Source organism: Callospermophilus lateralis, chromosome 3, assembly GCF_048772815.1.
Source record: "Callospermophilus lateralis isolate mCalLat2 chromosome 3, mCalLat2.hap1, whole genome shotgun sequence".
Lineage (NCBI taxonomy): Eukaryota > Metazoa > Chordata > Mammalia > Rodentia > Sciuridae > Callospermophilus > Callospermophilus lateralis.
The window spans coordinates 12,317,331-12,340,519 of NC_135307.1; the positions used below are offsets into that span (position 1 = coordinate 12,317,331).

The 23,189-nt window shown below is 47.5% G+C and overlaps 2 protein-coding genes across 2 annotated transcripts; one reads left to right on the forward strand and one right to left on the reverse strand.

The window, feature by feature from the left end:
- Nucleotides 1–9,359: 9,359 nt before the first annotated feature.
- On the forward strand, nt 9,360–10,987 carry LOC143393619 (interferon alpha-inducible protein 27-like protein 2). Its single transcript, XM_076847997.2, has 4 exons — nt 9,360–9,437; nt 9,548–9,577; nt 10,070–10,231; nt 10,761–10,987. The coding sequence occupies exons 1-4, from the start codon at nt 9,431–9,433 to the stop codon at nt 10,958–10,960; spliced, it is 399 nt and encodes a 132-aa protein (XP_076704112.2). The 5' UTR covers nt 9,360–9,430; the 3' UTR covers nt 10,961–10,987.
- Nucleotides 10,988–16,748: 5,761 nt separating this feature from the next.
- LOC143395024 (uncharacterized) lies at nt 16,749–22,403 on the reverse strand. Its single transcript, XM_076849716.2, has 7 exons — nt 22,298–22,403; nt 21,178–21,334; nt 19,764–19,868; nt 18,872–18,976; nt 17,909–17,938; nt 17,425–17,586; nt 16,749–16,973 (listed from the first exon to the last, which is right to left on the reverse strand). The coding sequence occupies exons 2-7, from the start codon at nt 21,299–21,301 to the stop codon at nt 16,891–16,893; spliced, it is 609 nt and encodes a 202-aa protein (XP_076705831.2). The 5' UTR covers nt 21,302–21,334; nt 22,298–22,403; the 3' UTR covers nt 16,749–16,890.
- Nucleotides 22,404–23,189: the final 786 nt, after the last annotated feature.

Below are 23,189 nucleotides of genomic sequence, written 5' to 3' on the forward strand. Positions count from 1 at the left end.
ATCACATGTGCAATTTTTCATAAAAGGTAATACTCACAAATTCTAGGTATTAGGACCTGATATTTTGGGGCCATTAGTCCACCATATGGATGTTCTAGAAACAATTGATTAAAAAAAACCTTCCTGAATGAACTTGTTACTTTACTGGAACTCAATCAAAGTATATTTGGGTTTATTTATGGAATTTATTTTCTGTTCCATTGGTCTTCTTGCGTATCTTTACACCAACAATACATGGTCTTGATTATAAAGTTTTACACTGAGTCTTGAAATAAAGTATTGTTAAATCTTCCAACTTTGGCTGGGTGCAGTGGTGCATGCCTGTATTCCCAGTGGCTGGGGAGGCTGAGGCAGGAGGATCATGAGTTCAAAGCCAGCCTCAGCAGTAGTGATGCACTAAGCAACTCAGTGAGACCCTGTCTCTAAATAAAATTAAAAATCAGCTGGGGATGTGGCTCAGTGGTAGAGTGCCCTGAGTGCAATCCTCAGTTTAAAAAAAAAAAAACAAAAAAAAACTTCCAACTTTGTTCTTTTCCAGGGAAAAAGAAAAAAAAAAAACAAACAGCTATTTGAGGTCCTCTCCATTTCCATATACACCTGAGAATACTCAGTTTCATAAAAGAAAAGTCCTTTGGGATTTTGATTGGGATTACATTGAGGCTATAGGTCCATTTGTGGAATATTGATAACTTAAAATTCATTCTTCCAACCCACAGATATGAATTTTCTTTTCTGTTTTTTTAGATTCACTTCAATTTCTTTCAAAAATATTTTGGACTTAAAATATTTATCTTAAAGTCTACATATTAATATCTTAAAGTCTACATATTGTAAGGCAGGCCCAAGATGGCTAGAGTTAGTCTCTCTCACTGGGACTTCTGGCCAGCAATGTTTCAGTATATAGTCAAGGTCATAAACACCTGATTTGGCATTTCTACTCAAGGTCATGAGCGTGTACTCATTTATCTAACCTGTTGGTAATGTGCCTTCTTTATTTGGTCTGCAAACCAAAAAGGCCTATGGGAAGATTCAGGGGTCTGGGGCCTGGGGCTGCGGCTACCTCTGTATAAAGCATGCCTACTCTCCCAACTGTCCCTCACATTGTCTTTCACTTGCCAGGATCCCAAATCTGTTTCCCAGGGTCTGAACCTCGACAGGACCACAGAACTTGCACATATTTTGACATAATTTGTTGATATAGCACTCAGTAAACAGTACTAAGTATAACCATATTAAACATGATATTTGCAACTGATTTTTTAAACATTTTTTTTATTAGTTACGTATGACAGTAGAAGGCATTTATGTACTTTGATATATCACACACAGATGGGATATAATTTCTCATTTTTCTGAGTGTACATGTGGTAGAATCATATTGGCCACGCAGTCATATACATACATAAAGTAATAATGTCTTCTGATTTTTTTTTCATACAAAAATTTGGTAATATGGAGAACTTTCCATTTATTCCTAAATTGCTCAGAAATTTCAATGACAGCATCTACTGAGATTGGCATAGGACATTTGTCCTTTGTTCTGTTTATGTGGCAAATTACTTGATTTTAAAGTGTCTAACTAACCTTACATAAATCAGAGCCTGGCTTTGGAGAAGATAATGCTAAGTGAAGTAAGCCAATCCCCCCCTGCCAAAAAAAAAAAAAAAAATGTTGAATGTTTTCTCTGATATAAGGAGGTGATTCATAGTGGGAGCCTGGGAGGAACAGACAAACTCTAGATAGGGCAGAGGGGTGGGAGGGGAAGGGAGGGGGCAGGGGGTTAGCAAGGTTGGTGGAATGTGATGGATATCATTATCCAGAGTACATGTATGAAGACACGAATTGCTGTGAACATACTTTATATACAAACAGAGGTATGAAAAATTTTTCTATATGTGTAATAAGAATTGTGATGCATTCCACTGGCATTTATTTATTTATTTATTATAGTATTTTTTTTCATAAAGACGAACAGCACATCTTAGAAATTAGGTCTAATGTTTTCTTATGGGATAATTTCAAACTTTTGACTCAACTTCTTTAATGCCTATCCAACCTCAAACTTTTTCATTCTTCAATCAATTTTATATTTTTAGAATTCTGACTTCTAAATTTTCATATGCATTTTTATAAAGCTGTTCTTCTTTTCAATCTTTGCTGTGAAACAACCAGTGCATACTAGAAGCATCATTGAACACTACATATTTTCTATTGAAAAACATAACCCTCAATCATTTATTATTCTGTTTTAAACTGTTCTTGTTAGAGTACACACAGAAAAGAACACCACTGTCATTTATTTTTTAAAAATCAATTAAAAATTAAAAAACAAAAAAGATTCAGTGGATGAACCTTGAATGCAGTAGGCAAAGCACAAAAGCATAGTCACAGAAAGATACATATTGTATAATTCATTAATATGGAATGTCCAGAACAGGCAAATCTACAGTGACAAAATGAATTAATGGTAGCTGGATGCTAGAGGATGGGGGGATTGAAATGATTAATATTGGTACAGGGTTTCCTTGAGGATGATGAAAATGTCCTAAAATTACATTATTGTGATGATTGCGTATCTCTCACAGCATACTAAAGCCTACTGATTTATAAGACGAAAGGAGATGGTCCAGTGAAGCTGAGCACAGGGCCACAATACCCACGGAGCTGTCAGGGTCCAACTTTAAAAAATTAAAATTAAAAGTAAATAAGTAAACAAATAAATCAGAGCCTTGGACTGCATTCCTTGGGCCAAGAGGGAGAGAGGGCCAGATGGTGTTGGGACACGCGAAGACTCCTGTCCGCATCAGAGTTGGACCCTGACAGCTCCGTGGGTATCGTGGCCCTGTGCTCAGCTCCACTGGACCATCTCCCTTCGTCTTCGGCTGCACTCCAGGAGGACCCAAATATCACCCACATTTCACAGAGGAGGGAAACTGAGGCAGAGAGGCTGAGAGTCCCTCCAGTTCTGCCTGATGGCCCCCAAGCTCCCTGATGCTCTTTCCGCAGCCCTTCCCAGCTCGAGCGCCTGAGCTCCAGGAGCTGAGGAGATGGAAACAGCTCTTCTGTGAACCAGAGGATCCCATGGTACATACCTGCTCACAGGGACTGCACAGTATCCGTATGGTGCAATAATGCCGCTTCCAGAGAGAGAGATTTTGGTTGAAAATCATTTGGTTGCCTGCAGAAGACCATCCAACTTTAAAATGTGTAAAAACAACAACGACAACAAACCCAGAAGACACAGTGGTGCAGCTCTCATAATTGACTCCCATCACCTCTGAACATTCCTGCATTGCCTCACACATGAGATTTGGGGAAATGACAACCAATCCATAACATCCCCCCAAGGCCCATATGCTAAAAGATTGGCCACCAACCTGTGGTGCTGCTGGGAGGTGGTGGAACCTTTAGAAGGTGGGGCTGCGTAGATAGGAGTTAGGTGACTGGGTGCAAGCCCTCAAAGAGGATACTGAAACCCAACCCCTTCCCCACCCGCCCTGCTTCTCAGCAGCCACAAGATCATGTGCTCCCACCATGAGGCTCTGCCTGTCCACAGGCTCCCAGCAACAGGGCAAGTGATCATGGGCTGTTTCAGGGGGAAATGATGGCCAGAGTCTCAATCAGGGGTCCTTCTTTCTGCCAGGAATCCAAGCTACCCTAAAACTTACAATCTCAGATAATTAGCAAATAAGAAAGCACAAATACTCAGAAATATATTTCCAGAATGCAAAGTCCCTGATGGATCTAGGGAACGTGGGTTCTGGAACTGGAGGAAAGGAAAATGGCTCCAGTGGTTTATTTAAGAAGGCACATCAAAGGCAGGGATAAGGTTTCAAGGGCAGAGTCTTGCTTGGTGATGTCTTGCAGTCAGCAGGTTGATTGACATCTTAGCAGGTCACACCCATCTCACATGCTGTGTGGGCCACAGCAGCGTAGGGAAAGAGTTTCACATTGTCCCTGGGCAAATGACCCGAGGAAATGTCCACTGGTTATTCCCAGACATCAGATGTCTCTAGCCACAAGGCTTCCATGGGTGGTGACCCTCATGCAACGCATGGACGGCTTGTGACAGGACTGGACCCTCTGAGGCTGTGAACCAGGATAAACCTTTCCTCCTTATAAGGTGGCTTTCTCAAGTATTTTCTCTCAGTGACCAAAAGCTGACTAACATATTGTTCCATTGTCTTCTGGGTGACATTATTTTTTTTATACCTTTATTAATTTATTTATTTACTTATGTGGTGCTGAGGATTGAATCCAGCGCCTAGGAGAGCGCTCTACCGCTGAGCCACAACCCCAGCACCCACCTTCCCCACCCCCCAACCCCTGCCATTATATTTTTAGTAAGAAATTTGCAGTTAATTTTGTTGTTTTTCTTATTTTAATTTCTGGCTGTCTCAAGTTTGACTATGATATGCTTATTTTTCCTTGTGTTTATCCTCTTTGAGGTTCAGTCTACTTTCAGGATCAATGAGTTACTGCATTATTTTGTTTTCAAATTTGTAAAACTTTTAAACAATATTTTTTTAAATATCATTTCTCCCTCCTTCTCTCTCTTCTCACCAATTATACACGTTTAGCCCACGTGATGGACGTTCTGATCATTCTCTCTCTCTCTCTCTCTCTCTCTCTCCTCCTCCTCCTCCTCCTCCTCCTCCTCCTCTAAGCTTCAGTTCAGTTTAGGTTTTTTTTTTTTAAACTGTCTTCAAGTTCACATTCTCCCATTGTGTCTGCTATGCTATAAATCCCCTCCAGTGAATTTACAATCTCATATATTTTTCAGTTTCTATATAGTTCCTTTTTATAGCTACAAATCTAATGATATTTCTAATTCCTCCTAACATTAAATTTATACTTCCTTCTAGATTTTTTTAGTATATTTATTTAAGGTACATTTTTAAGGCATAATTATTTAAGGTACATTTCTGATAACTTTAAGATGTGGATTATCTGTGGAATCATTCTTGTTAATTGATTTTTTCCCCTTGATTACAGGTTACATTCTCCTGTTTCTCTGTATGTCTTATAAAAATAATTATTTTTATTGGATACTGGACCCAGTGTCTAGGAGAGAATCATCCTTCTAGAGTTGGTTATTTTAGATTTCTTTGTACATAGCTCTTCAGTGATTTTAAAGAAGGGGTTGGAAAACTGTGGCCCACAATCTAAAGTCAGGGAAATGCTGGTCTTGGAATTCTATTCTAGGTTGAAGTCACACTGGGATGACTGTCTCCATTTATGATTATGTCTACTTTTGCCAACATGATCTGACCTATTTTTGGGCAGATCATGATATAACAATGACTTTTTTTAAAAAACAGTTTAAAGATTGTTAAGATAAGAAGAATACACAACAGAAACTAAATGTGGTCTGAAAACCTAAAGTATTTACTCCATGGCCTATTACAGAATATTTGTCAATACCTGCTTTAGAGAAAAATATACATTTTTCACTTATTCGGTGATTTCTTATTTTTCAAGAGTAAAAAGGGTCTTCGGTGTCCTTCTACATCTTAGCCAGAAGCAGAACTCCTTGCACTATAGTTTTAATTTACATTTCCTTATTCCTAAGAAGATCGTGCATTTTCTCCCTATGTATTAATTATTTTTTGTATTAGTTATTTGAATAGCTTCATTTGTAGTTTCTTCTAAAGTCTCCTGCATGTTTTTTTTAATATATATATATTTTTTAGTTGAACACAATACCTTTATTTTGTTTATTTACTTTTATGTGGTACTGAGGATCGAACTCAGGGCCCCACACGTGCTAGGCGAGCCCTCCACCGCTGAGTCACCACCCCAGCCCTCTTGCATGTTTTATACTAGATTATTTGCCTTTTGTTGCATTGTAAAGGTGATTTATATACCCAGGATCTCTGTGCTGTGTTGGTTATATGTACGGCAAATAGTTTCTCCCTCTGTAGAGGGCTTCAGTTCTTGTTCTCATAATGCCTTTTGTTGAAATAAAGGTTCTTAATTTTATTGTATTCAAATAATATTTCCCCATATAACTAAGTGCAGCACTTTTCTGAGTTTGGTTTAAGCTTATGATTTTAGTTCATATATTACAGGTAATTTTATAAGGCTCAGTTAGCTCAGGAGAGCTGATGAAGGTAACTGGTATAAATATGAGTTTGGGGGTTTTCTTGAAAGAAGTTTTTATAAACAGTAAAGGCTATTTGTGGCAACTAGGGTTTTTTAAATTAATAAATTTATTGGAATAAATTAAAAATCTAGTAATTCTTAAGTTTCTATTTTAAATTATAATATTGATGTTTTATCTATAAGTCTGAGAACTTTTACAATTTGGTTTATCAAATTCCCTTAATAATTTTATAGAAAATAATCAAACACTGCTATTAGGTGAATTTTATAAATAAAATACAATAAACATTTAACTTTGAAATTAAATTTTCTTAAACAAAATTTGTTTACAAAATTATTTTTAAAATAGAATATTTTCAACTTCACAATCAAGATTATATCTCTTACTGAAGTACACTTTTAAAATTGGAATCATAATCTGTCACATGTAACCAGTTCCTATACACAAGACAAGCACTCAGAATGCACAGTTTAGTCTTATAACTAATGCCAGAAATACTAATATCATTGTTTTTACTTATGTGACTTTATTTTCTCTGCAAACAATCATAAACTTTCTTAGGTTTTAAAAAATATCTACCTGATGTTAGTTTTTAACGGGGATATTCTGCCCCCTAGTGGGATACTTGGGGAATTTTACAGTGTGCTTTGAAAAGTCAATGTGACTGAAGGGTGCTACTGGGATTTAGTGTACAGGGGCTAGGAGCGCCTGACACCCTGAAAGACATTCATAATACTGCATAACTAAAGTCATCCCATACACATTTTAAATGTCCCTTAACCCTCATCATTATCTAAGCCTAGAACTTGACCACGTTTTACATGTTCTATGCATTATTCCTTGTGTGGTTCTAATATAGATGGAATTTTCAGGTATGCAGTCATACTGCAAACCAGGAAGAGATTGTTATTCGGTTTGTTTGAACTTTACCGAGAGTTATTCAGCATCTCAGAAAATTAAGTTTCTGGTAGCAGTGTCAATCATGGTGTCACTCATGTCCCTCAGTCTGTATGAGCAGTTGTCAGATTCGTGGGAATTGGGTGCAAATCTGTAAATATATAGATATATTTCTTAAGCCCTTCTTTCAAATCATTGAAATTTTTAAAAGGCACCAAGGATTTTCAGTCGAATACTTTATTGTCTTCAGTTCAATCTTACGTGGATATGAGCAATGGATTCTTTCACTGCAGCACCTGATGTCACACAGGCAATGATGAATTCTTACATATTGATTAGGAAGATACTTCAATAGAAAAAAAGCCCAAGAATACAAGTAGATAATTCACAAAATAAGGACTGCATAAGCCCCCAAAACTTAAAAAATGGTTTAATGGTTTAGCCTCCCTCAACAGTAAAAAAAGAAATGTTAATTAAAACAAGTCACCATTTTTTAATCTATTAAAACAACTAAGATCACTTTTCCCCCCAGTGCTGGGAATGAAACCCAGGGCCTCGAGCCTGCTCCACAAATGCTCCATCCCTGAGATCACCCAGTCAACAAGACTTCTTCAAATGACAAAGCTCATTGCTGATGAGGGATAGAAAGATACAATAAGTGTTGGCGAGGATGTGGGGGGAAAAGGTACACTCATACACTGCTGGTGGGACTTCAAATTGGTGCAGCCAATATGGAAATTTCTTGGAAAAATTGGGAATGGAACCACCATTTGACTCAGTTATCCCTCTCCTTGGTCTATACCCAAAGGACTTAAAAACAACATACTACAGGGACACAGCCATATTAAAGTTCATAGAAGCACAATTCAAAATAGCTGAACTGTGGAACCAACCTAGATGCCCTTCAGTAGATGAATGGATTAAAAAAAAGGTAGCACCTATACACAATGGAATATTACTCAGCAATAAAAGAGAATAAAATCATGGCATTTGCAGGTAAATGGTGGGAGTTAGAGACAATAATGCTAAGTGAAGTTAGCCAATCCCAAAAAACCAAATGCCAAATGTTTTCTCTGATATAAGGTGGTTGATTCATAGTGGGGTAGGGAGGGGGAGCATGGGAGGAATAGACAAACTCTAGATAGGGCAGAGGGGTGGGAGGGAAAGGGAGGGGGCAGGGTTAGCAATGATGGTGGGATGTGATGGACAGTATTATCCAAAATACATGTATGAAGACACACACACACACACACAAAAGAAAAATATAGATCTGCTCACATACTTCTGGGAGAATGTAAACTAATACACTGATTTTGGAGAGCAATTTATTGGTATTAAGTGCATTTTTTTTTTTTTCTTTTGACCAGGAATTGAATCCTGGGCGCTTAACAACTGAGCCACATCCCCGGCCTCTTTTTGTTATGTTTTATTTTGAGGCAGGATCTCACTGAGTTGCTTAGGGCCTAAATTGCTGAGGCTGGCTTTGAACTTTGCATCTTCCTGCCTCAGCCCCTCAAGCCACTGGGATTATAGGCGTGGGCTACCACACCGGCTTGAAATACCTTTTCTGACCCAGCAGTTCTACCTCTGGGGACATATTATCAGAAAATATTGGTGCCTCATTATGTTAGCAAGATAACTTCTAAGAGCAAAATTAGGAGGAATTTGGATCTTCAGGAAGGGAGGACAATGCGTTGAACTGTAGAAAATCCTCAGGACAGAATATTTGATGACAATTGAATATCATGTTGAGTTCTGAGAAGGCAAATGTGTGAGACTGCACCCAGATCAGTGGGGGTTGGGGATGATACCAAAGAGCACGCAAGAAAGGGGTGATGGATAAATAAAATAGTCTGTGTACCAGGTGGTGGTTCCAGAACTGTACGACGTTGTCCAAAGTCGCAGGGGTGTGCTTAAAGGGATGACGTTTATTTGTGCAAATTAGACCTCAATGAACTTGACTTTCAAATATCTTGTGGAAAAATACTAAGCAGCCTGAGAAAATCTAAATGACCAATTAGATACAAGAGCAATTTGCAAGTTATTTTGTTTGTCTCTTTAAAGTTTTCGATTTTATTTTGTTTGGTTTTTGCAGCGAATACTGATTCCATTACGGGGAGGAGGGAGGTTAAACTGGGAAGCACCGCCCACCTGCTACAGTTTTCGGGGCTTGGAAGTTCTTTTCTCTTTGGTAGATCCTGAGCGCAGACCAAGCCCCCACCCCACCCCCGCCCCGTGGGATGCACCTGCAGCGGGCGAGGCGGCGGGCCAGGGGCGGGCCAGCAAGTGGGCGGAGCGCGGGGTCCAGCGCTCAGCTCCGGGTGCCGGGCTGCGAGGGCGGGCCTTGTCCGGATTGGTTCCCGAGGAAGCAACCCTCCAAGAGTCGTGTCATTTCCTGAGCGGAGCTGGGACCGGGACGGCCTCGTCATGATGAGTGAGTCTCCCTGGGCCACCCCCACCCCTGGCCCTGGAAGCCCGGGGAGCCGCCGGGTTGCCTCGCTTGTCAATCACCTGGCTAACTCGCTCTCCCGCCCCTCTCTTTAGAACGCGCGGCTGCAGCTGCAATCGGAGGAGGTTTGTTTCCTGGCCCCGCGCTGCAGGGAGACTGGAGACGCGGCGCGGCAGGGTTCTGGGGGCTCCCCGCCGCCTACCGGCCACTCCTGGAGCTTCCTAGGCGAAGCGCGGGGCCAGGAAGGCGCACTTGCAGTACTCCAGGGGGAAAAGTTACTCAGGGTTTCCTTTAGTCCTTACCAGTCATGGGCACATGGGGACATGGGGAAGGTGAGGACAATTGCTGCTAAAATCTACAGTGGTGGTGGCACACAGTGAAGGACAGCGACATAGCAGCGTCACACAGCAGGTTAAGACAAGACCAGGCTACTCATGATCCTCCTGCGACCTCGTCGCCCCCTCCTGGCTCCACGCCTACTCCAACTCCCTTACCTTGGGTCCCCCTCCAAGCCGTCCTCTCCCAAATGCCCAGAGCAGACCGTCCCCAGAAACTGTGAGGAATTCCTAAGGGGTCCCTCCCCGGGCCCCACCCGACCCTGCGCCTCTCCCGCACAGCGCTGGCCGTGGGCTCTGTGCCCGTGGTGCTCAACGTAGTGGGCTTCACCGGGGCAGGAATCGCAGCCTCTTCTCTAGCTGCCAAGATGATGTCCGCTGCAGCCATCGCCAATGGGGGTGGAATCTCGGCGGGCAGCCTGGTGGCGACACTGCAGTCAGTGGGTAAGGACTAAAACCAGGTGAGGTTCCACATCAGAAGCCTTGCCCCAGGGGGGTCCTCTCCCTGGGCTCCTCTCTTGCCTCTTCTGGCTCCCTGCAGTTCTTCTATCCTCAGTGTCCCCACCTCTGGTTCCTTCTGAGTGTCGTTCCGGTGGAAGTGTAGAGGTGTTCTGTAGGGAGAAAACTGAAGTTTGGCCCAAGATACAAGAGGTTGTACCTAGGTTGCCTAGGCTCTGGGTTCAGCCCTCCCCACATCTGACCCCTGGGTGGCCTTGGATGGTATCCTCCCTTCTCTGGGACTTGGTGGCCTGTGTAAAGTGGTGAATCTGCAGCTTTCTGGTCTGTGTGTGGATGGTGACCCCTCTCCTCTGTCTCTCAGTTCCCTAGATTCATTCTGTCGTCTCTCTGCTACCTTCAGAGTCCTCTGTCAAAGCAGAGCCCTGGGTGACTCAGGAAGTAGAGGAGGGATCCAGGGGCTCTCTGGACCTCAGGCTTGGCCATTACCCTGTGCTCACCCTCTGTCTCTCCCCAGGGGCAGCTGGACTCTCCACCTCATCTAACATCCTCCTGGGCTCTGTTGGGTCTGCTTTTGGAGCCTGGTTGGGAGGTTCAAAAAAGACTACCACTTCCCCCCCAGATGAACCCAATGCTGAAGAGGACCAGCCAAGAGAAAATGTACCCCAAGTTGAACCTCCAAAACCCCCACTCAGATCAGAGGATGATGAGAAATAAAGATCCATTGCTAATGTGTCGCCCAAATCTGTTCCTCGTGGCTCTGTCTGGGGAGCTGTGAGCTGGGGGTGTCAAGTCCCCCTGGTTCTCCTAGCCAGCTTTGTCACAGAGGGCAAAGGGAGGGGCCAGGTTGCTCCAGCACAGTGTCAACAGATGGGAGGCTTTGGTTGGTCCCAGCCTTGCAAGGGATGAACTGAATGGTCCAGAGCTGTTGGAGGGACTTCTGTGGGCCTAAGTTTATCCCTTATTCAGTGTCGGGGGACAGACAGTCCTGTTGGCAGGCAGAGATGATGTGTAGTGGGCCAGTCAGCTTTGTGCTTCTGAGACAAAACAACTGATGAAAACAGAGGAGGAAAGAATGATTTGGGCTCAGGGTTTCAGAGGTGTTTAGTCGGTGGTTGGCTCCAAGGCAGAATCATCATGACAGGGAGGCTGTGGTGGAGGAAAGCTGCTCCCCTGGCAGCCAGGAAGTGGAGAGAGTGAGAGGGGAAGGGGATGGGATGTAACATAGCCCCCAGTGCACACCCTCTGATGGCACACTCCCTTCAATGACACCCCGCCTCCTAGAGTTTCCACCACCTCCCATTAGTATGCCATCAAATTAGGAATCCATCAATGGATGAATCCACTGATGAGGTGAGAGCCCTCCTGATCCAGTCACTCCTCCAGAACATTGAACTTTGCGGCACTGGGGACCAAGCCTTCAATACATATGCCTCTGGGGGAATATTTCAGATCCAGACCATAATAGCTGGAACACACGATGAACCACTGACCCCAGTGCCCTCAGCCCTTCCTCATGAAAGGCACTAGATACCCAGGAAGAGCAAGACAGTCTCTTTTTCTGGCCTGTCCTCAGTCCTGTCCAGAGGTCAACAAGCAAACTGCCGGGGAAATACAATGTGCTGAGTGTTAAGAAGACTGAATCAAAAACAGCAACCTCAGTATCCTGAAAATAGAAAAGGAGACTGAAATTCACGCATGACACTCTGGAACCCTGACCATGCCCTCACCCAGACCTTGCAGTCGTTGTCCACGCAACAGATACTGCAGTGGACAGGAGGGGTCCACACTGACCCAAGGAGTCTGATATCAGGAGGAACTGGCACTCACATGAATGAGTGTGACACAGGACACCTGTTCAGTGCAGTGATGGCCTGTTAGTTAGGTTTGTCATTATGACCAAAATACCTACAGCAACAACTTAGAGGAAACATTCGTTTCAGGCTTATGGTTTCAGAGACGCAGTGTATGGTTGGGTGACTCCATTGCTCTGGGCTCAAGATGAAGCAGAACATCACGGTGGAAGGGCATGGGGGAGGTGCTGCTCTGCTAATGGTGGTCATACATCCTCCAGCCATGCCCTGTCTTCCTGCAGTTAGCATCCAGGAATTCATTCCAATGATGAAATCATCCAATGGCTTAATTCACTGATCAGGTCACAGCTCTTCTAATCTAATCATTATTGTCTATTACATGAGCTATTGAGGGACACCTTGTCTCCCAAACAACAGATGGTTTTTGGTCACAGCAGGGAGTCCAGAGAAGACAGGGATCTCTTCCTGTGGGGGACAGCTGGAGGGACTTCCTGGAGGAAGGACAAATAGGTGGTCATCTAAAGGTACATGGAAGTCTAGCAGAGAGTGAGGTGTGCCAGGGAACCAGGTCCCAGTTGCTAGGAGGGAGTGTAGGAAAAAGTAAGTAATTAGATGTTTCCATGGCAACAATGGTGGGTGGCAAATACCTACAAGACTGTCAGTGAAGGGGGACATCCAGGCAGCCCTGGGATATGCAGGTCTTGGAGGGATGTGGGTCTAGACTGGATGACCTCCATCCTGACCTACTTCTGTGCTCACGTGCTTCCGGTCCTGCTGCTGCTCTCTATATCCAGCCTCTTGACTCCTTGCCCCAGAGCCCTCCCTGCAGGCCCCAAGGCAGGCTGCAAGTGTCGGGGTGTTGGCCCCTCAAGAATATCCCTGGACCAATGATGGATGGGAGCTAGAGGATAAACTCCCCTTGGATGGGACAACCAGGGGTGCACAGTGGGATGGAGCCCCAGCTGCCCACGATACACACTCACCCACTAGTGGACGTTCTGTGGCTACCTTCCTGTCCCTGTCTCACTTCCATTTTCCTCCAATTGGTGCTTCCTGGGGTCACGTCCCAAATAAACAACTTGCACTCAAATCTTTGTCCCCAGGTCTCAGTCTAAGACAGATCCCTCCCACTGCTCGGGGCCTCCCACAATCGCATGGGACTGAGCACAATATCAAACTGTTCCTGAAATCCTCTTCGGACCAGCATTCAGAGGAGCAGCTGTCCTGGCATGCGTGCAAGAAAGCAGTTCTCAGAGAGGTTTGCCCTGTTGCAATATATGTGAGAAAAGGACTCTCTGTCCTTCAAGATACAGATTTATCTAGACATTCCCGTCCAGGACTGCTCTTCTTGTTCCCTTAACTTGGCTGGGTTCTTGGGACAGAAAGGAGCATTTTCAGGGCGTGGTATGTTACTGGCCTTCTTTTCTTCAAGGAGGATCCACCCACAAGTAGATCATTTCCAGCCTATGGCAAGATGCCAGCTCCAACAGCAGCAGCGGCAATGGCTGCTGCTGGGACCCTGAGGGCTTCAGAGGGGTGGGGCTCACAACTGCTTCCCTTTCTGTGGAGTCTCCTGGGATGTAGATATCAGGCTCTGCCACAGGATGCTCTGTCAGTCCAGGGACAGCTCTGTGATCGGTCTGAGCCGTCACAGGGCCACCCCCTTACTGGGTGTCAGCATGGGAGCCTTGGTTTTCCAGAGCCAGTGAGATTCCCTGGGAGAGTCCTGGCAGGCCTGCCCCTGCTGTTGTTCCTATTGTTGTCCTGCCTCTTTTAATTAGGTCTTGAGCTCTCGCTCTCCGGAGACCGGTTGTAAACTCTAGACCTTCCCTGATGGAACTCCAGGGGTTGGTCAGTGGTGTTCACTATGAACTTTTCATGGGATACTTCTCTTTTGGTACTGGGGATTGAACAGGGATGCTTAACCACTAAGCCACACCCCCAGCCCTTTTCTAATATTGTATTTAGAGACAGGGCCTTGCTAAGTTGCTGAGGCTGGCATTGAACTCATGATCCTCCTGCCTCTGGAAGCACTGGGATTGCAGGCATGTGCCACCATGCCCAGCTCATGGGATACTTCTTTATCCAAGGGGACAGCTATTTAATGTCTAAGTATGCAAACCACGACCAGGTGTCCCCTTTACAGGAGACTTGTTCATGCTGGCACATGTCCTTGTGGCTCCTGTCTGACCATGTCCCTTACTCCAAGATGGCCCCTCTGCCACAGAGCCCTGGCAGGAGGAGAGTTAGACTTAGGGGTGAGGTCGGGTGTGAGACGGAGGAGGCAGCTTGACACAGCCCACAAGTGACAGAAGCAGCCGGTTGCTCACAGGTCCAGATGGAGAGGGCAGCCTGCCTCACAGGGCCATGGGACCAGGGAGCCACCCGGCACCCATACGCTCAGCCAGTAGGTGGGAGGAAGAGGCAAAAGCAAGGGTCCCTTGGGCCAGTGTCTTTTTTGGGGACCAGGATATTGCCAAGCAGGTTTCCCCTGGGAGTTCAGCTGGGGGGGCTAGAACGAGCAGGCGAGAGTTCTAGGAGGTCACACTGACGGAGAGTTGGTCCCTGTGGCAATTCTGTGCAGTCCACACAAGGACGATGGCCAGTGGGGTGACCAGGCAGGGTGTTCAGTCACCCTGTAGGGAGGTGGTCACCAGGAGGCGGTTATATAAGACAAAGATCTGGATGGACCATCTCGAGAGGAACATGCGGTGGGTGGAGGACTGGAAATCGTGTCAAGGGTGACCGAGTCCTGCTTCTGGCAGGACAAAGTCCAATTTGCTGCCCACATCCCAGGAGCATTGATGAAGAGTGAGGGTCTTCACACTTATTTGGAAGCTTTCACCTTTCAGTATGAAGCTCCTGCTCTCCATTGTGCCTGGTACTCTCTGGTCCAGAGACCAACCTCTCCAAAGATACCAGCCTCAGTGATCTGTGGGGAGGAACCCTTGGGGTCTGCCTGCTTCTTAAACAGCCTGGCCACCAGCCCTCTTGCTGTCAGCCTACCTTTGTGCTGAACTCCAGAGGCCTGGGCCACTCCAGTGGCTGAGCTGCGCGGGGTCCTGTAGGGCGAGTTCTCCTGTCTTTACCAACAACTAAGATTCTGCTTTCATGGTGCTGCTAAGTAGGACCCTTTGTCCAGGTCATTTCTGGCTCCTAAAATTTTGTTACTGTCATCTCCTCTTTCCTTCTCTTTCTCCTTATAGGCCAGGGCTTCTTTAATCCCTGACAGGTATTTTAGTGCTCTTTTGAGAGGGAGGAAAGGTCAAAGCAACCATTTTTTTTGTTGGGTTCATTCTCTGATTGCTCGGAGTCAGAAGGTTCCTTGGTGTTCTTCAGGATGTGTTTGTTTGCACTGAGAGACACCCTGCTGGATTGCACGAGGGAAGTTGCTTTCTCTGCTACCACGTCCTCCAAAGTCTGGGGGCGGGGTAGTGATCTGGCTCTGGGAGACCAGACCCCCTTATTTGGAAGCTTTCACCTTTCAGTATGAAAGCCGTGCTGTGGGCCTCCCTTGACGTGATGCTGTCCTCTCCTGGGTGTAGAAGGCTCACTACCCCCGCAACAGAGCCCAAGGGAGAGGACAAAGGGCAAAGCTTGCCCTCCACTCCCTGAAGCTGCACACCCAGAGAGTTGATTCTGTCCCCCTCTGGCTGGACAGAACTCAGCCCCCTGAGCATGTCTGTTCTAGTCAGCTTTTTCCACCCCCATGCCCAAAAGACCTGAGAAGAACAATTTTAGAGGAGGAGAAGTTTATTTAGGGCTCATAGTTTCAGAAGTCTCAGCTCATGGATGGCCATCCCCGTTCCTTGGGGCTTGAGGTGAGGCAGAACATCATGGCGGAAGGGTGTGGAAAAGGAAAACAGCCTAGGCTACTAGGGAAATGGCCACCAGATCTGGCTGGGCACAATTCAGGAGCCACTTGTCAAAAGAAACAAACTTTATTTTTAGAACACACACACCCCAAACAAAACAGCTCCTCAGGAAAAACCTTCAGAGCCCAACTGCCACCACCGGCTTCCCACAAGCCTCTCCACCTCCCCCACTCCTCCTGCTCTTGAGGCCGATTGGCTGGGTCACGTGGGCGGAGCCTAAAATAGTCCCCCAATAAGCAGCTCCATGGTCTGAAAAGGCGGGGAAACAGCCCAATGAGCATCACCGTAGAGGAGCCAATCAGTTGGCAGCTAGAAGTTGCTGGGGCCGCTGTGAGCCAATCATCAGCTGGCAGCTGGAAGTTTGCTGGCAGCTGGAAGTTTGCTGGCAGCTGGAAGTTTGCTGGAGCCCCTTCGGCTGTGGCTCTCAACAGCAGAACATCATGGCGGAAGAGTATGGAAAAGGAAAACAGCCCAGGCTACCAGGGAAATGGCCACCAGACACCAAGGAGGTGGCAAGTGCAAGGACAGTAGGATCTGGCTTTGAGGGAAGTGATTCCTCACAGAACCCGAGCCAAACACCCACCCAGGCTGGGATGTGGGAGGTCATTTGGTTCAACTCCCCATTTAGAGAAAGACAAACTGAGGCACAGGAGGAGTGACCTGCCCAGAGTGACACACATTGTCAGTAGCAGGGCAGGGGACAGCTCCTGTCTTCACACTTACTTCATTCTTGCTCAGCACACACCCACACACAGTGGGAGAGAGCCCCTGCCTGGCCCTTCCCACCCATCTTGGAAGCAGGAGGCGAGGCTCGGGTAGGTTGCAACAACAAGCTTTATTCTCAAGAAATGTATGTCCTTGGTGCTGACCCTCCAGGACTGGCCCCTCCCGGGTCAGGCTGAGGGGCAGTTACCACCTCTTCGTGGGGTCCTCTTCTCTATGGGAGTAGCAGGAATTATTACAAACCCACTATGCGGGCCATAAGGGCAGACCCAGCAGAGCCCAGGGCCACTTTGGACGACAAGGACAGTCCAGCCGCTCCTGGGAAAAAGCAGAGGGTGAGCAGAGGGGGGAGGGCCAAGGCAGCTCTGAAGGACAAAAGTGCATGACCGGGGATGCTCCTCATGAAGGCCCGAGGCGGGGCACCCCACAGCAGACCCTCTGTTTCCTGAACCCCAGCATCTTGGTCTAGGGGAGAGGCGCCGTGGGCAGTGGCCCAGGAGGGACTCCAGTGGTGGATCCGCGGAAACTGCCTTGCTCCGCGTAGAGGAAGGATGAGCCCCAAGTGGGAGGAGATGCCCCAAGTGACCTGGCCCTAAGCCAGCAGCTCCAGCCAGGGCTCCCCCCACCCCCCACCCTCAGAGAAACCCGAGAGAGAAGAGGAGGGTGAGGCAGGACTGCGGCTGAGGGCCACGGGTGAGATCTGGGTTGGGTCCTCGGTGGCTCCTGTGTTCCTCCGTCCCCTCCCGAGCAAGCCCTGCCAAACACCTACCCACTGACTGCAGAGTAGCTACCAGGCTGCCTGCGGAGATTCCGCCCCCGTTGGCAATGGCAGCTATGGACATCATCTTGGCCGCCAGTGAGGAGGCAGCGATTCCTGTCCCAGTGAAGCCAATGGCACCCAGAACCACGGGCACGGCACCCACGGTCAGGACTGTAGGGGAGAGGAGCTGCATGGGTGTGGATCCAGGGGAAGGACTCCCTGCTCCCTGGGCCCATCCCGAGGCCTCACGGAGTCTGTAACTGGGCTCTGAGCTTGGGAGAGATCACAGGCAAGGACAGCAGTGATGAGCCCAGGGCAGCAAGGCAGGGAACGTGGCGGAAGGACTGGGGGCCACCAGGAGAGGGGGCTGCACTCCCAGAGGGGTCTGCTATGGGTTGCCCAGGCCTCAGGCCCTCCTGAGGAGCCCTGGCGTCTCTGACTGCACCCTGGGTTTGGGGGAAGTGGGGCTGGAACCCCCTTCCTGCAGGCTTACCTCCACCAGTCATGACTGCAGCAGCCTTGACTAGAAGGGAAAGAACATGCCGTGAGGCTCACACGTCGTACCTCCCTCTTCCTGCCAAAGACCCACTGTAGGGAGCTGCTGCCCAGGAAGGAATGGCCCCTGCCTGCCCCTCCCTGCTTTTCTTAGAGAAGCAGGACTTTGCAGAAGGTGTGATTGCTGGGGAGTCTTAGTTCAGAGACCAAGGACCTGTCCTGAATGTGTTTACCCACCCTGGTCAAGAGTGATCTGGGAACAGGGGTTTAGGGTCCTGGTTCTCCCTGGTTTGGGCAACAGGCACGTGAAGGTCAAGCCCTGAGTGACCAGGGGCATCCTCTGGACCCAGGAACCAGGTTGAAAGGCATTTGCTGCTCAACTTATTGGCAAGCAGGGAAGGTGACGCCCAGCCGGCAGGCAGCTTGGCACACTGGGCTCCTTACATGGAAGGCTGTCCATCTCATGGCCTCCCTGCTGGTCTCAACCAGAGGTCACGGGTGTGGGTGGCTGGCCCTTCCCCTGGCGTGTGCAGAACCTGGCCTGCCTGAGGGTTCCTCCCAAACCCCACCCCACCCTCTGCTGTTGGAATATCTCCAAGCTTTTGTTCTACTTCCTGTCCCAAGCTCTGAAAACATCCTCCCACCCCTCCTCCCTGCCCAGGCCAGAGGGACAATGGTAAATGTCCCTTGGTAATAAGGCACAGTATTAACTTCTCTGGGACTGTTAGTAGAATTAAATGAATTGACAAATATCAAGTGCTAAGCCAAAAAAACACTTAATAATTAATTTAACTGATCTTGTTATTTAAGTCTTACGAATCCCTTCACCATGAGCTGACAGTCTGTCTGCATTTCTGAGGCAGAAAGGAACGCTGGTGTGCTCCAGGCCCCGATCTTCTCATCACCCTCTCTGCACTGCACTGGGAGCCCAACGAGTAGCATCTGTTACTCAGCCAGTTACCTCCAATTGGGGCAGCAGCCACAGAGCCCACATTCAGTGCCCCCAGCAGAGGTCCCACAGCAGATGCCACAGGGGCCAGGACAGCCTTGGATATCATCGTGGCCCCTGGGGAAGAGAAGAGGGTCAGAGGTCAGGGAAGGTATCAGAAGCTCTATCCCCCATCCATGCTGTTTGTGCTGGTGGAGTTGGAAGAAGCTCTGAATGTCCATCCAGTGTTGGGGCCCAGTCTCCTGAAGTCATGGAGAGTGCAACCCTGAAGAATCCTAACGCGGAGTTCCTGTGTATTAGCCAAAGCCAAGGACAGCATAACTCCTCATGCTAGACTAATAATGACCCTGATTAAGGAGAAAAATAAGGCCTTTAGGAGTATGTTTCCTGGCATTTTATGAGAACATCCTGTTTTGTCACTGGGAAATATGTTTCCTTCGTACTAGCAAGCCAGTTGGTTGTTTTCAATACGTAGTTAAGATCTAAGCTCACACTGCCCTGTGAGCCTTGCAAGAACAAAGCAGTTGCAGCTTGCAGGCTCCCCAGCCCCCACCCCCATCAACACATTGTCAGTTTCAGGACTCAGTCTTTGTGCATAATTGTGGGACCAAATGCCCATGGTTGTCCCTTGGTAAATAAGGCACAATATTAACTTCTCTGGGGTGGTTAGAAGAATTAAATGAATTGTCAAATGTCAAGTGCTAGACTTAGCAACTAAGTGTAAAAACACTAATCAGATTTAACCAATCTTGTTATTTTAATCTTATGAATCTCTTCACCATGAGCTGAGGATTCGACTGCATTTCTGATGACAGAAAGGAACGCCGGTGTGCTCCAGGCCCTGACCTTCGCCACGCAGAACTGGGAGCCCAACAAGTGGTATCTGTTACTCAGAGCCAGTTACCTCCAATTGGAGCAGCAGCCGAGGTGACAGCAGAGAATCCCGACAGGAGGGAGCCAACAGTAGATGCCACAGGGGCCAGGGCAGCCTGGGATACTAGTGTGGCCCCTGGAGAAGAGCAGAGGGTCAGAGGTCAGGGAAGGTCAAGAGGCTCCACCCCCACCCATCCATGCTGTTTGTGCTGGTGGAGTTGGAAGAAGCCCTGGGTGTCCACCCAGGGAGACAGAAAGGTCACAGGCAGTGGAGGACCCCAGAGAAACCCTTGGCAGCAGACAGAAGCTCCCCTAAGCACACTGATGGATCTCAAGGAAGAGTTAAATAATCCAGTAGCACGACATACATAACACACTGTCCTGTGTGTAACTCACACACGTTAATGAAAACCACCACTAGTCTGCAACAGCCCACGATGGATTCTTGGCTGGCCACTTGGCACGAACGAGGTTGGGGAGGGACAGTGAAGCAGGGAGCTTACAAGGAGGATATCACACACACATCAAAGAGAGTGCATAGGTGACAGGACTGGGGATCACCTTATCTAAACAGACATCTGGAAAAATGGAAATTGGCATGTAAAACCTCCCAGCCACAGTCAATTATAACTCCTTAAGGGAACTACTGTGTCAGCATCCAACAGCACCCACCCCTGGGACTAGGTCATTACAACCTTCACAAAGAAAATTTGCTGCAAGTTAATAAGGGGTAATAAAGCACTGATGGGGGCCTTGAGAGAACAGGGCAAGAACTAAGGGATAAATCCTAAGACCCTAGACTCTGGAAGAACCACCCGTCTCTCCAGAGTTGGCCTACATAGCACTGCACTGCCCACAATCCTGCACATTTCTAATACACTGCTGTCTGTTCTTTGTGCATCCGGTTTCAAATTCTTCCTGTGGAATCACAAGACAATGGCCACTCTGGCTCCATGGACAGGTCTCTTCTGCAACATGAAAACTCACACACACGCACACACACACACACACACACACACACACACACACACACACGAAGGAAGAGGACCTGAAGTGAAGAAGTTTGTTATGATCAATGCTCAAAATCAGATCCAGTAGGACAAACTCCTAGGGAAGGCTCACCAGAGAAGGCTCCTTGACAAAGGAAACTTAGGGAGGGGGACCTAGCTAGAGATTCCCACGACCCCTAGCTATAGACATGGACATGAGGAGGCTCACATCTGGAGAGAGAAGGAGACGCAGGAAGCGCCTAGGTCTAGCCCTTGGGGAACTGGACCCCTAGGCTTACAGCCAGGGTCTTGCCTCCCTCAGGCCCTTCTCTGAGAGGATGCCAGGGGGGACATATAGATGTGCTGGGAGGACAAGGACACTCAAGGGCAGGACTCTGCATCCTCCTTAGCAGTCCTCTCGCCCCCTCAGCACCTGCCCCTTCCAAGAATACTTACCTTGTGACGAAAGGCCAGCCAGGAGGGTGCCACAGGCTGCCCCGCCAGCTTCAGCCATGGTCACTGCTGATGTTAACTGGGTGGCCAGGGAGGAGGCCAGCATGCTCGCAGACGTAAGGGCCATGCTGCCGAGCAGAAAGCTTCAGTTGGACCAAACCTACCAAAGGGTAGAACTTTGGTGGAGAAATGGAACCCCCAGAACTGGCTTTCTGCCTACTGTCCTGAAAAATCTGAGGGGCTCTGGGATGGGTAGAGGGGTCTGCTGTGAGCTGGTGGGGACAGTGGACCTGGAAGGGGGCTTGGGTGAGGGAAGGAGGAATGTGGGCATCAAGGTTACCAAAAGACCCATGGTAGGGGCTAGGGGAGAGCCGCAGGTATTGTCTTTCCTCCAGCAGCTGTTTTCTTCCTCGAGAAAAGCCCAGCACCCACCTAGCCACTTCTGGATTCCTTTAAATCTCCATGGAGCAATTTTAAAAGCACCAAAATTGGGAAATCAGAACTAGTCCCACTGTTAAGGTATGAACAGCAGCCGAGGTATTGTGGGTGCCTGCTGCGCTGTGATCTCACTAACATGAGAAACTTGGGCTTCTGTTCCCATCTTAGGGATGGGAAAACAGGGTGCAGCCCAGAGAGGGTATGCTATATGCTCCAGGCCTTAGCAAAGCAAGAGCCAGCAAGGGCAGGTATTCTAGTTCACAGGCGCATCGTGACTGATGCTTTCCCTCCAGACACTTACCTCTCCCCTGAGCCCACCTCACCTCCACCCACCCTGGAGGCTTGAGAGAAGTCAGGGGCAGGTGGGGGCTCAAGTCCCTTCTCTCCCAATACCTAACTTTTTAAAAAATCTGATGCCTTATTTTTTTCTCATTTTGATACTGTGACATACCTAATGGTGGGATTTGTGGGATATATTCATACATGCACAGAGCATAATTGGGTGATTTCATTCCCTCGTTTTCCCTTCTCTCTTCCCTCACTCTGATCCCCTTCCTCTATTCCAATCGCAGCTACCCGGATGAAAAAAAAGGATCTGTGGGAGAGTGGGTGCACACTGGGCACTGCCCACCTGAGGTTGGGGGCCACAGCAAGTGGCAGTCCCTGCCCACCCTCCCTGCCTTACCTGGTGAAGGGAAGTCCTCAGAGTGTGGAATGGACCCTGGTATTTATCTAGAGCATGCGTTCTTTGTTCAGCCCAAACACTGATGAAGCCCCCGCCAACTGGCTGCAGGGCACGCCCAGTGCTTGGGCAGCCAAGGAGCTAGGTTTCATTTTCCTAGGAAACAGAAACTGTAAGGAGGCCAAAGTGAAATCTGGCAACCATGAAATGCCGGCTTCCTTGGGTAGACAATGGAAACCAAAAAGCTGACCCTGTCCCAGATAGGAGCCGATAAACCCAGAATTACAACTGATCTCTGGCTGGCCTAACCTGGCTCTGCCATATTTCCTGATTTTTGTTTCTATTAATCATAAAGTTTCTGTGAAAGGGGGAAGGGAGGTTAGCTGTCTTCCCAGTTTTGGCTAAACTATAATCAAATTAATTTTTCCTTTCCCTTTATTTATTTATTTATTTTTTAATTTAATTTTTATTTTTTTGTACTAGGGATTGAACCCAGGGGCGTTTAACCATTGAGCCACATTCCCATCCCTTTTTTATATTTTATTTAGAGACAGGGCCTTGCTACATTGCTGAGGCTGGCTTTGAACTTGCAATCCTCCTGCCTCAGCCTCTTAAACTGCTGGGATTACAGGCGTGTGCTAACTCGACCTGCTTTATATCAGGAGATCAGGAGATCAACTCATACCTGAGATAATCTTCCCAGAGTCTGCATCATGTTCTCAGCTCTTAATGTTGTTATGGGCTGATTTGGAAGTTAGGTCAGGCTGACCTTATTCTGCTCAGACATCTCACCCTGCGCAAAATTGGCTCCCCCTCCTATAAGAGTCCACTTGCATAGTAGCTGACACCCCCACCCACTTGCACCCTGACACTATGGAGCTGGTGCTAGCTTACT

Coding starts and splice junctions, on each gene's coding strand:
- LOC143393619 (XM_076847997.2), top strand. Junction 9,578..10,069: donor TGCAGCTGCAATCGGAGGAG/GTTTGTTTCCTG, acceptor TCTCCCGCACAG/CGCTGGCCGTGGGCTCTGTG. Junction 10,232..10,760: donor GGCGACACTGCAGTCAGTGG/GTAAGGACTAAA, acceptor GTCTCTCCCCAG/GGGCAGCTGGACTCTCCACC.
- LOC143395024 (XM_076849716.2), bottom strand. CDS start 21,301: ATGGCCCTTACGTCTGCGAGCATGCTGGCCTCCTCCCTGGCCACCCAG. Junction 17,939..18,871: donor GGCTGCTGCCCCAATTGGAG/GTAACTGGCTGA, acceptor TTTCCCTTCTAG/TCAAGGCTGCTGCAGTCATG. Junction 16,974..17,424: donor AGCTACTCTGCAGTCAGTGG/GTAGGTGTTTGG, acceptor GCTTTTTCCCAG/GAGCGGCTGGACTGTCCTTG.